The 17,989-nt window shown below is 38.5% G+C and overlaps 1 protein-coding gene across 2 annotated transcripts in view; it reads left to right on the top strand.

The window, feature by feature from the left end:
- The window catches only part of evi5l (ecotropic viral integration site 5 like), a 56,698-nt gene extending 39,157 nt beyond the window's left edge, over positions 1 to 17,541 (top strand). For both annotated transcript variants that reach the window (XM_051906711.1, XM_051906701.1), the window contains 4 exons: positions 5,989 to 6,135; positions 8,270 to 8,365; positions 8,681 to 8,776; positions 11,950 to 17,541. In XM_051906711.1, coding sequence (XP_051762671.1) covers positions 5,989 to 6,135; positions 8,270 to 8,365; positions 8,681 to 8,776; positions 11,950 to 12,258 — 648 coding nt within the window. In that variant the 3' untranslated portion in view covers positions 12,259 to 17,541. The remainder of the gene's footprint in view (positions 1 to 5,988; positions 6,136 to 8,269; positions 8,366 to 8,680; positions 8,777 to 11,949) is intronic.
- The last annotated feature ends 448 nt before the right edge of the window (positions 17,542 to 17,989 follow it).

Below are 17,989 nucleotides of genomic sequence, written 5' to 3'. Positions count from 1 at the left end.
AGGGCGGCCTGTGAAGGCCACACACCTAAAGCAGCTCACTTGCTGATAAAGCAAGAACCCACAAACATGGGAACTTGTTCAGATTGAAAACGAGTTAAACTAGCAGATAAGACTGTAGAGCGCCCACATAACAGTCTACCTCAACACATTCCGACAAGCAATGTACTCAGTAAAAACACTTTTTACTCTTTAAGCAAGAGGAGTACAAACTTACACCATCATGCTCTGAAGGAGGCCCAAAAAAGGGCCTACGACTCCAGAAAGACACGTGGCGTCAGCTCGTGGCAGTGTCTAAGCTCTAAGGGAGCCAATATGATAACCAAACTCTCCAGTGAGGTTAACTAATTTAACTCGACCTGAGCTAATTTAATCCACACATTCCACCAGGCAATGTACTCAGTAAAAACACTTTTTACTCTTTAAGCAAGAGGAGTACAAACCTACGCCATCATGTTCTTGAAGGAACTCTAGAAAAACACGGGCGTCGGCCAGTGGCAATGTCTAAGCTCTAAGGGAGCATAAACTGAGAACCAAACTTATCAAGTGAAGTTACCTAACTTGACTCAACCTGAGCTTAAATCTACACATTCCAACAGGCAATGTACTCAGTAAGAAACACTTTTTACCCTTACAGTAAGGGGACTACAAAGAATATATGATGCCATGCTCTGAAGGAGGCCAGAACCGGCCTACTACTTCAAAAGATCACGGGCATAAACCTGTGGCAGAGCTAGTTTAAAGTGAGCAAACTCTAATTAAACATCTACCAATACAACTTGTGATACAACAAGCTATTGTACTCTGAAGGAGGCCCAAAACAAAGCCTTCTACTCCAAACAACACAATCAAATCTTGTGGCAGTGTTTAACTCTAAAAAGGGAGCTATATAGGAACCAAACTGAACAGAGAGGTTCCCAAAACAAACTCAACCTAAGCTATGCATTCCAACAGGCCATATACTCAATAAAAAAACAATTTTTACCCTATCAGCAAGGGGAGTACAAACTTTGTCAACATGCTCTGAAGGAGGCCAGAACAGAGTCTACTACTACAGAAACAGGTGCTAACCTGTGGCAGCAATTGAGTTATTGGGCTCACAACGTGTAGGGCAAAAATTAGAACTGAAGCATTAACAACCCTGAGAAACAGGGGAATGCTATACTTTCATTCATACTACCCTGACATTACAAGGGTGGATGCTTTTCACCAAAGACAGTAGATATCTGTACTGAACCCTAGGGAACAGGAGCTTAAAGAAAGCTAACACTGTTTCACTCAAACTTGAATGTTAATTCAAGGGGTTCAGGGGAAAAGACTAAACAAAGTATAGAATGAATAGTTCTAGAAAAGTAGGCCTAGCAACACTAGCATTCTCTTAAACACATAGTGATAAGGGGCCTACCACCTGAGACAACGGCACCAGGGAAACTAGCAATAGCCTGCTACCTTAGCTGCTATCTATCTTGCACCTACACCAAAGGGGTAATGGGCCTTGGCCTGACAACTCTGATAAGAGGAGGCCAGAACTAGGAAACTACACTCTCCTGACAGGGGTAGTACAACATAGAGTGAAATGCTTCAGTATATCACATCCTATACCCTAGTTCTAGCCTAGGCCAGCTATAGCTGTTGGCTATCTAGCGACACAAAAGCATAGATCTGCCTGGGTTAAACTCAGCCTCTAAAACTCTCAACAGAGAGGAGGCAACTCTGAAAACCCTAAAATGAGAGCTCAGAGGAGCAGGCTCAACCCAAGCCAAACAATGTCAGGCAGCCCCGAAGGCCGACGCTTAACATAGATCTATCTGAAGTAAAAGAGTGCCAATCTCTAAACAATCTCTAGCTATGACCAGAGGAGAAAGCTACTCTACCATATGGTGGCTGAAAAGGTGGCCATATAAGCAACACAAAGAAACCAACCTAATGGGAACTTCAGGGCCCTAAATCCCCTAATTTTTTACACACCCAGGAAAAAACTATACAGGAAGACTAAGGTCAACACATTAAATATGTAAATATAGACCAAACTTACTCCCTGCGGCTCGAAGAACACAGACTTACCATCATAGAAGGATGGAATCTATGGTTCTTTCAAGCCTGAAAGAGCCCTTCTACTATCAAGCCAGAAGGTGAGCCGTCAGAAAAATATTCATCATGGGCCCAGCCCTCAGCCTGAATGTAAGAAGCACCTGGGTCAAATAAATCCACTACTCAGGAGGTGGAAGAAGAGAGGAGAGGGTAGATGTAGCTACCCTCATGGAGAGGAAATCGGTCACTGACGCTGCTGGCGTCTGCGATTGATCACCTCCCTCAGATCCTGCTTCTTCTTCCTAGAGTCCCGCCTTCTCTGGGACCTGCTCTGAGGAGGAGGAGGTGCCCGAGAGGCCACACTGGACTTCTGGCCCTGTCTCTGATCCTCGAATCGGGACGGACCAGGACCTCCTGTCTGTCTGGGCCCAGGATCAGATCTGAGCGGTATGCAGATCTTAAATGCTGCCGAGCGCGCCTTCGCCTCTCTGAACTTTCCCACCACCGCCTCGACGGTGGTACCAAAAAGTTCAGAGGCCGAAACTGCCGCATCGAGGAGAAAGCCCTTTTCTTTCTCCCCGATGTCAGTCATGTTCAGCCACATATGTCTCTCCGTGGCCACCATTGCTGCCATCGATCTGTCGACCGAGGCAGCAGTCTGCTGAGTGGCCCGGAGAGCTAGATCTGTGGTGCGGCGCAGCTCTTCTACTACCTCAGGGGACAGACCTTGCCCCTGATCCAGATCCTTCAGCAGATCAGCCTGGTAGACCTGTAACACCGCCCTGGTGTGTAAGGCAGCACCAGCCTGACCCACTGCTGCGTATGCCCTGCCATTTAAACGAGAAGCCCCTCTCTTAATACGCTCCCAAGGCAGCTGCAGCCCGCCAGAAGCGCGCTCCATAACCTCGAGCAGCTCCACTTACGCAGGGCAGGGAGGCTTTGAAGTTTCGGCAGGCTCGACCGCTTCTTCTTCAATCGCCATTTCCTGCTCTCTTGGGCTTGAAGCCAGAAGAGCACTCACTGCTGGATCTGATGATGTCAACCAGAGAACATCATCATCATCATCCAGCAGCTCACCCTCGTCAGCCACTAGGGGTTGAGAGAGATTTACACCTCTCTCAAACTCCTCAGTGAGCTCCACCTGAGAACCCCAAGATTTCAGCCGCCGCTCTGCCTCAGCACGAGCGGGACCAGAACCACCAGGCACAGATGCCGGCCCTTCTCCCCTCGAGAAGAGGGCCAGACGAGAGCGGAGCGTCTTCATAGGCAGACGCTCACAATTTACACAGACAGCGCCCTCAAGCACTGTCCGTGCATGCTCTTCTCCCAGACAGAAAACGCACAGATTGTGTGTGTCATCAGGTGTCAGAAACCTGGGACACGGATCCACACACTTCCTGAAACGTTTGTTAGACATAGTAATAATTCTTACCAGATTCGAAGAATCGCAATCAGAACAGTCCCTGAAGACGAAAAGATACTGACTGCTTCTCTAGGCGCTCCTTTTATACTTCCGGGTTGTGTCTTTTATGACATTATAGGCTGTCGCCGGCCAATAGGATTAGTGAGATTTGATAATTGTTTTCAGACACCGTTTCACGTGATGACATTCCCCATTTGCGTTCAAACACAGTGTAGAGTTCCCTTTCGAAAGGGAACCCTAATTTAATAACACTGTTAAATCTCAAAATAATTTTTTTTTAATGCTATATTTTATCTCTGCTGGAATGAGTATATTCACTTGTAGCATTCACAATGATTGATTTTAGTTTTTAATGTATTATTATTTATGTATATATATTTTATAGAATTTTAGTTAGTAATTTTTGTCATCTTGATTATTTTTTTTATATGTCTGTATAGTTTTTTTTTTTTTTTAAGTAGTTTTAGCTATTTTATTACTTCAACTTAAACTGAATGAAAATGAGAAATGGTGCCTTGGCAACTATCTGAAATAAAACAAATTTAATTTTTTTATATATATTTTATTTAGGGCTGTCAAAATGAACGTGTTAATAACGCAAATTCATTTTAATGGCACTCATTTTATTAACGCGCAATTAATGCAGCGCGTATTTTCTGTTTGACCCATGGCTTAGTCCGTAGTTGGAGAAATGGAGATGCAGCCATAGAGGCCGTTCACATGCCGCGTCTAAAAACGCGTGGAAAGCGCAGCCGTGCTTCTTTCTCCTTTCCAAAGTGCTATTGTTTTGCAACCATGAACTGCGCTCTCCACGATAATGAGGAAGTTTTAGCCAAGGACAACCGCAGTAGATTTCTAGCCCTTGCATTAGCTTTACTACTAGATATACAGTCAAACCAAAATTTATTCAGACCCCTTGAACATTTCATTCATTAATACAGTTTATTCACTATAGTTTAAAAAAAATGGTAATAAAATATGACAAGATCTCAGAGTTAAACTATGTCAGAAAAAAATTAATCTTAATTATGTTAGATAACACTTAAGCAAAACATGGTCAGGTCAAAGTGTCTGAATAATCTTTGGTTCCAAATTTTTATCAATTTTACTGGCAGTCCACCATATGAAGAATTTTTGGGTATAATATGTCACAGTTTACTTTATTTTGCTATCCCCACTTACATAAATGAACTATAGTGTCCTGCACCCACTAGTAAAAATATCAAAAATGTCTGAATAATTTTTGGTTTGACTGTATTTGTGGAGATGAGAAATAAAAACCCGCCCTGTACAGCTATGATCATGTTCGGCTGAGCTTTCAATGTTTTATTACGGGAAAAAATGTAAAGATTACAGATAAAAATGTGTGATTAAGTTGCGATTAATCACGAGTTAACTCATGACAATCATGCGATTATTCGCGATTAAATATTTTAATCGATTGACACCCCTAATTTTATTTTATTTCAGTTAACATTTATTTTATTTCAAGTAACATTTTTTTAATGGTGTTAGTTTTAGTTAGCGATAATAACCCTGGCCTATATATGGAATTTGTAATGTAACAATGCATATAGCAATATAACAGTATACAGTATACATGAAGCCACAGCTCTCTTGTAACAAATTAGTGTGTACTCTTAACTAATCGTGCATGCATACATTAAACTTTTAATGTATTTTTCATGTATAAATCAGGATGCATTAGTTATGGCAGGTACACACTGCATGATTTGAGCCCCAATTTTCACTCGCCGAAAGTTTTGTAACCGCTTACAAATGCCCGAAATCAGTGGCAAATCAGTACTCGTTCACATGAGTGATAATCAGATAGTGTGTATTATCAAAGAGGCGATCTGACAGAAGCACCGATGCCCGTGAGATATTTAGCATGTTTACAGTTAATCTGGTTCTTAATATTTATCATGCTAAATAGACCTGTCTGGACCTGTCTGTCTGAGTCATGCAGTGTAAAATGTGTTTTGACAGAAAATTACATCAGCGACAATGAGTAAGATAAGATACAGGGCAAGGGTAAGTTCAGGGGGTGAAGTAGAACTGCAACTGAACATCGGCAAGCATTGAACCTGCAAGCAACCATTCTCTCCTTCATATTCTTCTTTTTTCTTTTTGTCTTTTTCTTTGCAAATCAGCGCAACAGCAACTTGGATCGCAAACTTCTTGCAGGCTACTGTTTTTAACAGGAATCAATCCAGTCTCGCACAAGAACTCCTGTCTTACGCTTGATTTTACATTATTTCCTGCATCACTTCTTGTGTTTGTGTGTTTGGTTGTAAAACATAGTTTGTAGACCAGACAAAGTTGTCCGCAATTCTTCCTGTTGAAATGTTGTGTAATGTGTGACCCCCTGTCACCGATCAGTCGTGTAGCGTGAGAAGAACAGCGATCTCACAACTTTGAAAATCGTGCAGTGTACCTGACATAAGTTGCGCTTAAATTTGTTGTTTTCTTCAAAATTTAAGAGAAGGTTTAGTAACCAAACAAACACACATAATCCTTTCTTCCTGTCTCCATAGAACCAGATCAACTGTAAACTAATCACCAGAAATGAGCAAGAGAGCGCCAGCCTGCAGGAGAGACTGCAGAATGCTCTTTCTCACAACAAAACACTACAAAGCCAGCTCAACGAAATGAAGAGAAAGCAGGCCGAGTCTGACTGCAAGGTACAAAGCATTCACAGTTATACAATACAGGAAGGACAGATTATTACAAGCAGTAAATGGGAAGCGCAATAAATCAGTGCCATATCAGTTATTGCTTAAAGGATTAATTCACTTCTGAATTCAAATTTCATGATAATTTACTCAACCCCATGTCATCCAAGATGTTCAGGTCTTTCTTTCTTCAGTCGAAAAGAAATTAAGGTTTTTGAGGAAAACATTCCAGGGTTTTTCTCTGTATAGTGGACTTCAGTGGGGTTCACTGGGTTGAAGATCTAAATTGCAGTTTCTTTGCAGCTTCAAAGCACTATACACGATCCCAGATGAGGAATGAGGGTTTTATCTAGTGAAACAATCAGTCATTTTCTAAAAAAAAAAAGAAAAAAAAAGTTATTTACGTTTTAACTAGGGATGCACCGATACCATTTTTTAAGGACAGAGTACGAGTACCGATACTTTTTTTTTTCTAGTACTCGCCGATACCGATGCCTATACATTTATTAATTTCTCTCTCTCTCTCTCTCTCTTTTTCAACACAGTGAGACTAATGGATGTAGGACAGCTTCTTTATTATTACTCTAATGAAAAAGTAATAATTTTTATGTGCTTGTCACAAATTTAAAGAACAAAAATTTCAGTGTCCAATGACCTTCAAAGGGCATAATTACCAATATATATATAATTGTTGTTATATAAAAAGAAATTTACAAAAAATACAACAAATACTGTAGAGATACAAATTAAATAAACTTGTTTTTCAGATACAGTAGGTTTATTTACCATGTATACATTTATTTAACATATTTTGTTGTTTTATTAACATAAATGACAAATATAGGCTACGGTCCCTTTAAGACCGAATCCATGCATACTGACATCCTGTTTTCACCCAAATGTTTACGTCCACTTAAGCCATAACCGACTGTATTTACGTGAGATACTCCACACGATGGACCTTTTGACAACTATGTATACATTTGACCATTCAGGCACAAGGAGAACTGATCGCGCGCTGTCTGAGAGAACTGGGATCGTGCGCGACAGAGAGCGCTTCTGGTCTGTGTCATTCAGCACGATTCCGCTTATCCCGCCTTCACTAATCGATAACGAATTGTGATTGAAAGCATGCAGTTCGCAATGTGTGGGTTGTCATCATTCATTCTGAAGTATTTCCACACCTCTGAGGCTGACATTGTTTCTGCTGCTGCCGCCGGTGTCTCTGTGCACGGAAAATTTTGTCAGTTACGTCACGTGAGGTATCGGTCTTTGGTATCAGGGGTATTTTTACGAGTACGAGTACAAGTACAAGAGCTTGGTATTGGGCCCGATACCGATACTGGTATCGGTATCGGTGCATCCCTAGTTTTAACCACAAACGATCGTCTTGCACTAGCTCTCTTCCTCCTCTTCTTCTTGAAGAATTCCGGCAGTGTAGATGCTGCTAAGAGTATTACTGCCCTCTACAGGTCAAAGTTAGAACTAAATTGTCATATACAATTTGCTAGTGCAAGTATATAAGAATTAGTTCAAACTTTGACCTGTGGAGGGCAGTAATACACTTAGCAGCGTCTATACTGCCGGAATTCTACAAGAAGAAGAGGAGGAAGAGAGCTAGTGCAAGACGATCGTTTGTGGTTAAAACGTATATAATTTTATTTATATTTTTAGAAAATGACCGATTGTTTCGCTAGATGAGACACTTATTCCTCGTCTGTGATCGCGAAGAGCACTTTGAAGCTGCACTGAAACTGCAATGTAGACCTTCAACCCAGTGAACCCCACTGAAGTCCACTATACCAAAAACCCTGGAATGTTTTCCTCAAAAACCTTAATTTCTTTTCGACTGAAGAAAGAAAGACATGAACATCTTGGATGACATGGGGGTGAGTAAATTATCATGAAATTTGAATTCAGAAGTGAACCAATCCTTTAACCATATGCGTAATTTGCGGGTGGAACGGGTGGGACATGTCCCCACCACTTTTTGCCAGATTTTTAATATCAGTGCATTCCTAGTAAATAGACTTAGATAGACTACAACCAAAATTACATTTTAGGTTAATGCATTAATTAGAAAGAAGATTTTTTTTAGAAATGGTTTTGGTTTCTATAAATAATTTAGCTGTCTTACTTTTAGAGCAAAGAAGAGGTGATGGCAGTGCGTCTAAGAGAAGCTGACAGCATGGCTGCTATGGCTGAGCTCCGGCAAAAGATAGCCGAGCTAGAAATACAGGTGAGAAATACAGGCCTACATTGCAACATAGGTGTGATAACAGTGTTTACTTGACTATTTAACAGAAGTTTTATTTCCTGCCAATTGGTATAATGCACATTTTATGTTTTGGAGTAAATATAAGTGAACAATGTTGTTTACATCTCATTAAATAAATGCAAATATCAGTATTACATTGGCTGTTGCTCTATAGAAAAAGCTCTCTCAATATTAAAAAATATTGGTTGACCACCAAGTATGTGTGTGTGTGTGTGTGTTACACATTGGTTTGTTTTCAATGTATATACAATGTAAATGTGTGTGTATTGCTCACAGAAAGAGGAAGGACTGATCCAAGGTCAGCTGAATCACTCGGACTCCAAACAGTATATAACTCAACTGAGGCAGCAGATCGCCGAACTCAAAAATGAGGTGAGGTTTTCACAAACCAACACACACATACGCGCACTAGTATGCAAGTTCAGCTGCTATCTCTCACAATCTTTGCACTTGCATCGTAATCTGTGATCAGAAAAAAGTCCATAACGTTTTAAAAAACCCTACATTATTTATCCCTAAATACTATACAAACCTTGTTTCTCCTTTTCTTAAAAAGGCACATTTAAATTTATTTCTATTAGTATGGCTCTTTTATGGCCTGGTTTCACAGACAGGTCTTAGCCTAAGCCAGGATTAGGCCTTAGTTTAATTAGGATATTTAAGTAGCTTTTATAAACACACACTAGAAGAAAAGCATTACTTGTAGACAAAACAGTGGCAGTGACATATTTTAAGATCTGTCAGTGCAAGTTACTTTCAGTTAAAACAGCTTAAACATGCTGTAAAACATTGTCTGTAAAACCGGGGGTATATGTTTTATAGTCTGCACTTTGCCACCATTTTTCTTAGTACGGTCCATGAGCGGTAACCTGTCTACTTCATTTTAGAGTGGTATTGTAGTGCTTTTCTTGGCATCTGGGACCCTCCCTAACCACAATAAAAACCACTCGAAAATCTTTTTCCCCATTCCCCCGATATGCCCTCACACACACAGGCGGCTTTGATGGTTTGATACTGTGGTGCTTTACCCACGCACCCAGTCACAACCCGGTCTCACGCACTTCATGTGATGATCTTGCTCATTTGTAGAAAAACCTTTCGTGACAGGGGGGTGTGAGAGTGTGTTGACATTCTCTTTCTCTTGTATTTATTTCCCTCCCTTTCACCTCTCTGTTCACGTATCACTTCGTCTTTCATCTCTCGTTTTCATCCCTCTTTTTGTTCTGATTTTGTCATCGCCACTCACGTTTCCTCTCACTCGATTACTTTGCTTGTGTCAGTGTTTACATACAAATGTGAAGTGATTATGCTCCAGTTTCATGGTTACTGTAATCACTGAGTTGAGATGCATTGTGGGCGCTTTCAAAGGACAGATTTTACATCAGCATTTTACGTTCTCATATTCAGCCATGAAATCAGGTCACCATATGTTCTGTAGTGCCATAAGATTTAGAATCATTTTCCATCAAAACAAAACAATTTGAAGAAAAAAACCCAGTCTAATATAACACAAGATGAATTTTAGAGCGACTTTTTCTTTTCTTTTTTTCTTTTTGTACTTTAACAGTGTTAAATAACTGGTAAATATTATAATTGAGATAAATGTCTCAGTTTCAATGCTGTACTAACTAGCTAATACCATCAAATTACCAAATTTTACATGAAATGCCAATGAATTAATCAAATTATGTACAATTAATTGCACACATCAATATTTACACAGAAAATTTAAAACATTCAAAAAAAGTAATTAATTGTAAGTATGATGGCTGACAAATACATTGTATAGACATTGCAAAAGGTGGCTTTAGGTAGCAATATATGCCAATACATTGTTTTATTTCCACGTCATTTAACATAAACTGGTCACTAGCCTGCAGTTCACAACCATCTGATTCTATCAAGTTTGTCTGGTGTAGATTTTAAGGCCGTCCACATATTTATTTATTTTGTGCATATGTAAATGGACGTTCTTTGTACATTGTGTCACATCTTGCAGGTTTTTACCATTTCAGCACTAAATGTGCTTTTCATTAGCGTGTACTTTTAAAAATCTCGGTGATGTCCTAATTCGGAAGTGCTGTGCACTGACTTTTGCTCTGTGGTTTTGGCTGAAACGAGCTCAACCAGACAGAGGAAGTGAGAGGTGGGGCTTGTGTAGATGATTGTCTCAGGAAGCTTTTCCATTGGTTAACCACAGCCCCTCCCACTCCTTCACTCTCAAATTGCTAAAGAACTTATTGGGAAACCCATGACGTTTCAGATCTGAGATTTTAGCATAATACCTGTTTCAGGCTCTCACGAATGTTAGGACACACACGCAATCACACTCACTTAGGCTCACTGACTCAGAAGGGAAGATCTGAAATGAGAGCAAAAAATTGTGGTCCATTTCTGTCACGCAAGAAAATCCACTGTCTACGTGATTCACACACATTCACAGTCGCAAAATAGGCACCGGTAGATTTAAACATACAAATGGTACCACAAAAGTTACATGTCAAAACAAACATGTAAAAAGTCTTGAAGATCGCTATGGAGCCAAATTAAAATAAATAAATACTTGTAGGTGAAAACATATAGGTAAATAAACTTAATTCCAATTAAAATTAAACACACACATCTTCTATAGTGCTTCTTTCAGTGTAAAATTTTATCATATCATTTAGAGAGAAATAACAGTGACAAACTGATCTTAATCATATTTCATGAGTATACTTTGCTTTAACGCCGCTCTGATAAGCAGTGCTTAAATTCTAGATCAGCACACATTGGAGACCACCACTTGTTGCTATGGAAACATACCAACCCGTTGAAAAAAAACAGTCTGATTAATTGGGGTAAATGTGGTATGTTGTGTGCCTTTTAATTGTCAGTGTTTTTATTTTACAGATAATTAAAGAAATTGCAATTTGATTCTCAGAAAATAAACTACAAACTCATGTTATGAACATTTTCAGATTTAACCAGACTTTTTTTATTTTTTTAGTTTTTTTAATCAGGTCAAAAGTGAGTCAGTGATTTATTTTACAGTGTTGATATTTTTGTTATTGTTATGAAAAAATTGCATCACTTTCATAGTGTATGTTGTGCTTTGGAGGCTTTTTAATTAGCTAAGTTAGCTACACTTCCTTGGTCAATAAGCTTCACTAAGTTTCCATATGGTGGTACCGCTTCATTCAGATACTACTATTATATTTTTTTATTAATATTTTGAATGAGTTTTTGTTTTTAGATTTTCCATTTTCATTTTAAAGTTTAGTAATTATGTTATGCACTTTTTAATGTCAATAGTTTTTATGAATTTTCATTTTAGTTTTAGATATTTTAGTACATAACGTTAAACTAAATGAAAATTAGAAAGGTTTTTCTATATTCTATTTCATTTCGTTTAACATTTTATTTTATTATCAACTATAATAACCCTGGCTTGATGGGCACTAATCCAACATAAACCACCCTGGTCTTTTCTGCAGAGCTGTGTATTTCTAAGAGTATATTCTGAAATCTAGGAATTGTCAACCCCCTTCTCTTGAACATTTTAGATCAGGCAGCTGCGTGGACAGCCCTCCAAGTTCCAGAATACCGGTGGTGGCGCTTATCAGGACCTATGTTTGGAAAGCCCAGCGTCTGCAGAAGGCGATTACCTCAGTTCGGACGAGGACCCTCTTCAGAGCCACCTGCCTGTGACCGCCCTGTATCCGCATCACTCGTCACCTCGTCTGGACAGTCAGGGCAGTTCGGACAGCGACGGGGAGGAAAGGAACACCATTCAAAACCCCTGCCAAGACCCTCTGCCTAACCAGCAGCAGCTTTACCAGGGCATGGTGTGTGCTGAAGGACTTGAGAACTGAGATTCCTTGAAATTGTGGGATAAGGAGAATGGAAAACTTTAAAAAAGGACAAAATTAGACTGCACAAAATGCACACATATATAGTGTGAGAGAGAGATTATGTACATTCACCCAAAATCTGTGGCAGGAAACTGGTGCATAGAGCAACACTCTCATAGAATACATCTCCCTCACTCTAGCTGTGTCCGAAATCGGAAAAAACGCCACCTTTACTGGCAGTATATGAAAGTACGAGGACACCAAGACATGTCCGAATCCAATGTTTGCCTTCCATCTATTCGACTTACAATATTGCCACAATCCTGTGCATTCGAATTGGCGGTACATGATAAAATGACATGATTAGAAATACAAAAATTGTTTCAAAATGTTTTTGAAAACGTAAGATTACATTTCTACATTGAAACTGCATTGTAGTCACACAAGTATTTCTTTGGTTTATGTCTAAACTTCACTTGAATTTGTTTTAGATCATTAGACGTGACGTTTGGTGTCTTGGAAGCTGGCCAGAAACTAGTTTCCTAAGGCGGTACGTTCATACAAATACATGGCAGCTGTTTTCGGTTTCGGACACAGCCTCTGTGTCTCTCTCTCTCTCTCTCTTTCTCTTTGTCTTTTCTCTCTTTTACTGTCTTTTTGTTAGTGTGTCTGTTGCGCTACATGTAATTCGTAAATGTATTGTATTCCCAGGACTGAATTTGGAGTTCTGTGTAACATATACCAACACACACACAAACTGTTCTCCTCTCAGAGTGCCAAAAAATGCGGTAATTTTTGCCATCTGAGACTACCTCTAAGGGTGCTTTCACATTTTCCTGGTCCGAACCCGAGTTTGATGCTCCCCCCTCCTTACGACGCAGGAGAAGGCCGCAAAATGCTCATTTTACCATTATATTATGGTTTTTGAAACTTTGGTTTTGTTTTCGAAGCATCAGCACATAACGACACTTGCGTCTATCTATCTGCTGCAAATGTTCTAAAGAATGTGGGAGCCTATTTCTGCTGAATGTTGAGATATGAAGATATACTTTTGCAGTGCATCAGTCATGCTTGTCAGGAAAGTGAGAAAGTTGCATCCCAGTTTGCATACTTGTGCACTATTCTGTTGCGTTTTTCAACACTTTAACACTTTAACACTACGCTATAACACTTTAACACTTAATTTTATCATTAACTCTCCCTTTCGAATCCCAGTCCAGTTTCAGTTAAACTTAAGTTAGTCTAAATTAAAAGAAATAAGTTCATACAACTCAAAACAATGAAACAGTTGGGTTAACTTGAAATATGTAAGTGCTGTGAACTCAAAAAAAGAAAGTGCTAAATACTCATAAAAGTTAATTTAACTGAACTAATTTGTTTAATTTAAGTTTGTACTACTCAAACCAATTAAGTATTTTGAGCGTTAGGGTTTACAGTGTACACGGTTGAGTACGTAGTGCATAGTGTATAGTGCATGGGTGGCGAATGTCGGTCCTGGAGAGCCACAGTCCTGCAGAGTTTTGCTCCAACCCTAATCAAACCCACCTGAACAAGCTAATAAAGGTCTTAAGGGTTACAAGAAAGCTACAGACAGTTGAGTTTTTATCAGGGTTGGAGCAGAACTCTGCAGGACAGTGGCTCTCCAGGACCGACGTTCGCCACCCCTGCTATAGTGCATCATTTGGGACGCAACTACAGATTTATCAAATCATACGTCATCAATAGTTGTTCACTTCTGCGATATAGTACGATATCAGCAGCGAGCCATACAGGAGTTAACATGAACCTTACCCCAGACCTCCCCGTTTTTAAAAAAAGTGCTAGTGTGAAAGCACCCTGATTTAACCAGACACGCACTCAATCCCTTTGAGCATACCAGTTTCACCAATACAACAGCCATCTGACTTTAAATGAGGTCGCAGAGGAAGGGGAAAAGTAAACAGGAATACATACCTTCTGGTACACTAAAAGTTTGGATCTGCAACATCCAATCAAATCTTTGGCTTTGGAAATCATAGGATTGTCACGCTCGGTTGGCACCTAATGTAGGGACCATCTCTCTCTTTGTCTACTGTTTCTTTAGAGGCTTGCAGCAGAAATTGTGCCTCTCTCAGCCTGGACGTTCTTCGTTTTACTGTACTGTTCTTGTTTATCTCAAACGCAACAGACACTACAATCACTTTAATGAAAGGTAAAGGCTGAAGGAGAATAAGAATGAACAAAGTCATATTATATAATGTAATAGGGATGTTAATAGTTACATGCATAGATGAATATTACCGTAGCTCATCCATGTATTTGTGTGTGTTTTATACAAAACAAAGAAAGATGATCAAAATTTTGAATGGAAAAAATCCATTGCGAAAGAAAACTGTGTGTCAACATTGCCAAATGTTTTTTATGTTATTTATATGTTTAATTATTTTATGTTTTGTTTTTTTGTTTTGTTTTTTAAATAATGTTAATGTACATGTACTTCATGCATACAGAGGCCAAACTATTTAATTCATACTATTCTTCTGTGCCAATCCTGAAAACTACAGGGTCTCCAGAAAAGAGATTAGTTTAAAAAAGGGTAAAGAAAAGAAAACAACTGCTGCTATGACATTTCTAGTTATTATTATTATTATTATTATTATTATTATTATTATTTAATATGTTCACAAGGATAACCCCTCTCCCATGTATAGTAGATCTATATGTCCAAGATATACTGTGAACTACTTACTGACTTGACGCTCATCGGCAATGAGTTGCCTAGACCTGTATTCGATTTTGATTTTGCAATTCCGCGTTGAACCACTTTAAGTCAGTTATTGATCCTGACTTTTAACTGTAAATGTGAGATTCTAGGTTTGTGCCGATTCTAAAGCAACTTCCTGAAGCATTTGTGATGACTTGCTCATGGTTGTGTTGTTGAAGACAGTCTTTTTGAATTGTAGAGCTACGGCTTGCTTGCATTTGATTGAACTACCGAAGGTTTACAAACAAACGTAACTACTAAACTAAAAGACAGTTGATACAAAATAATGTTCGATTTTGTATATATACGTATATTATACACTTAATAACACTTGTCCTCCTTTTAATCAAGTTTGGTCACTTTAATTATTCTACCCGCTATTTCGTAACCAGACTTCCATCTGCCTCAGTACTGTCTTCATTGTCGTGTTTGTCTGACCACACATGGTACATCAGTGTCATTGCCCTTCCCCACTACTGCCTCATTTTGCTAAAGCTCAGCGATCGTTGCATTTATCAGACATTTTAGGTGTTTACATTACTTACTGAGAGCGAAACATTTCCGTCCCTTTGCTCAGACGAGACATTTGCACCGTTTACTGGTTATTGACAAAAACCAGTGAGAAGCTGCTTTCAGTTATATCTCTGACACTATGATGCATTACAAGACATTGAAAAAAGCATTTACAGTATGTGCTGAATATGAAATGGAAAGCCGTTTAAGTGTGTTCATAAAGTATATCTCCTTTTGAGTTGTTGTCAGCTCTAGATAATCTGGGGTTGCTGTTTTAATGTACCACAGTGTTGTATTGACTGAAATTTGTCTTCTGTTGTCTGCAAAATGGTGAATGAATGGTTAGTTTGGAATTGATTGTGTGGAGTGGCTATTTTCCTTTCATCGAACCCGTTGTAACCCTTTTACTTATAAAATATCTTATGTACATCATCCAGTAATACTATTTTATGCATATGTACTTTTTATTTTTTTTCATTTTGGAGTACAAATGAAAACTAAACACCTCTAGCATCAGCTCTGCTAGGTTTTTACTCTGATTTAGAGTAACATCCTGTTCCCCAATGACCTCTGTAACATTTAAAAGCATCCACAAAACCGGTTTCAGAACTGTAATGTTTATGAAGTGTTCTTTACAAGAAAAGCAGCAAGTAAAGGAAGTTGCTGTGCACCTTTCATTTCTTGGTGGTCTTCAAAGTGAAAACTCAGAGGGTCCCAGTAGTTAAAGAACTTTTTCAAGCACTCATTTTACCAACATTTGTTCTGGTTTGGGACTGTTGGATTTCAAATATTCGAAGGAAACTGTCCTCACAACTTGATTACAACACACAACGGTTTTGTGGTGTGAGTTTAGCTTCTGAAGAATATTTGCTAATAGGAAATCAGAAATGGCTGTTTTGAAATGAACTTGAGAGAATGAGAGTTTGGTAATCGTTGTTGTTAATTGAGTTGATTTTGTTTAAAACAAGTCATTTTTACAGTATTTGAAAGGCTTTGTACAGATAATTTATTGTAACCTGACCAGCAATGTACCATTTTTAGTTTGTCAAGGGGTGTCTGAAATGGTCAAACACATTTCAGTCTCGAATTTCAACCTTTTTCAGAATGGCTGAATTGCTTTGTGATCAGAAGAAGAAAAAACGATGAATGAAAATGTGTTGTTGCGTCCGTTTTCTTTGCATAAAGTCTTTCACATATCTCTATATCAGTGTTTCGGTTGAAGCTGAATACTTTTGTTATCAGAGATGTTTGTGTAGCATCTCTCGCCTTTTGTTTTTAAGGTTGTTGTGTCAACAGTTTTCATAATGAAACCCTGATTTGTTTCCTAACTACAACAAAAATGCATAAATGTAGGCTTTTATGCATGGGTTTGAAGAAAACAGCTGTTCAAAAGAACATTTCTCATGTATCGTTTCACGCCTCCTATATCAGGATATGTTTTAAGTTGTAGTATACTAAATCATTCCAACAAGACCTGTTTCTTTTTGTCTGCCTTTTTTTAAGATGAGAAGTGTGGAGTACACTGCCTTATTTATTTTTATTTATTTGATTTTATTTTTTGTATATAGCGCATGTAATGTCTTCAAAGTGTTACAAGCATACAGAAAATATGCATACTACGCACTGTATGTATTGAAATTTCTTTCAAATGTAGTATGACTGTGGTATCAAAACAGCAACCCCAAAAGCAGAGGTCAAGATTTCCAACACATCACATTATGCTTTCAGGTGTAGCCATATTAAATAAATGGCCAGCGAGGGCATGAGGTCATGAAGCAGAGGCTGATGTGACATCATCTCCTCTATAGTGCTCCAATAGCTGCCTTACCTCCTTTCACCAGTCTGTAAATGTCCAGTAGTCTCCCTGTTACACCTGTCAGTTTACATCCTCTCTCTCCTACAATTTTACTGATGTGTTATTAAGAATGACAGTACTAAAGATTATATAAATGGCAATGTTATCAAATGATGATCCAGTGTTCTGTATTTGATGATAAATAAAATGTATTTAAAAAGAAGAATAAACATTTACATTCGCAAAGTTCAAATTTTGCTGTTGTGCAGGTATTATTTTGCATCAAGGTGTTTTAGAAGTTAAAAAACTTTCATCATTTTATCCTTGTGATCATTGGTGGTCAAAACAGCTGAAAACAATAAGCAAAACTTTTTTTAATGTAGGCTACTACATTAAATATTCACCTCTGAATTATGCAACATTTATGTCTATATAAAATAATACAAATATTAGAAAAAAATATAGTAAAAAAAGAAAAAATATTTAACAAAAAAATCCATCTAAAATGACTGAAAACTACCAGAATGATCAACACATCTCACGGCAATTCATAACATATTTATGTTTTGGTGAATTGGTGGCTAATTGGTATGAGTTCGCACGAATTCGCACAATCTCATTATTTTCGTGCGATCTGCTTAAGCCCCAGTGACGGGTATGTTTTTTTTCTAATAATCATAGGTTTTTGTACGATTCACATT

This window comes from Ctenopharyngodon idella, chromosome 1, assembly GCF_019924925.1.
Source record: "Ctenopharyngodon idella isolate HZGC_01 chromosome 1, HZGC01, whole genome shotgun sequence".
In the NCBI taxonomy this organism is placed as follows: domain Eukaryota; kingdom Metazoa; phylum Chordata; class Actinopteri; order Cypriniformes; family Xenocyprididae; genus Ctenopharyngodon; species Ctenopharyngodon idella.
Note: the sequence above shows the minus strand (reverse complement) of the source record. Positions and strands in the feature narration are given on the sequence as shown.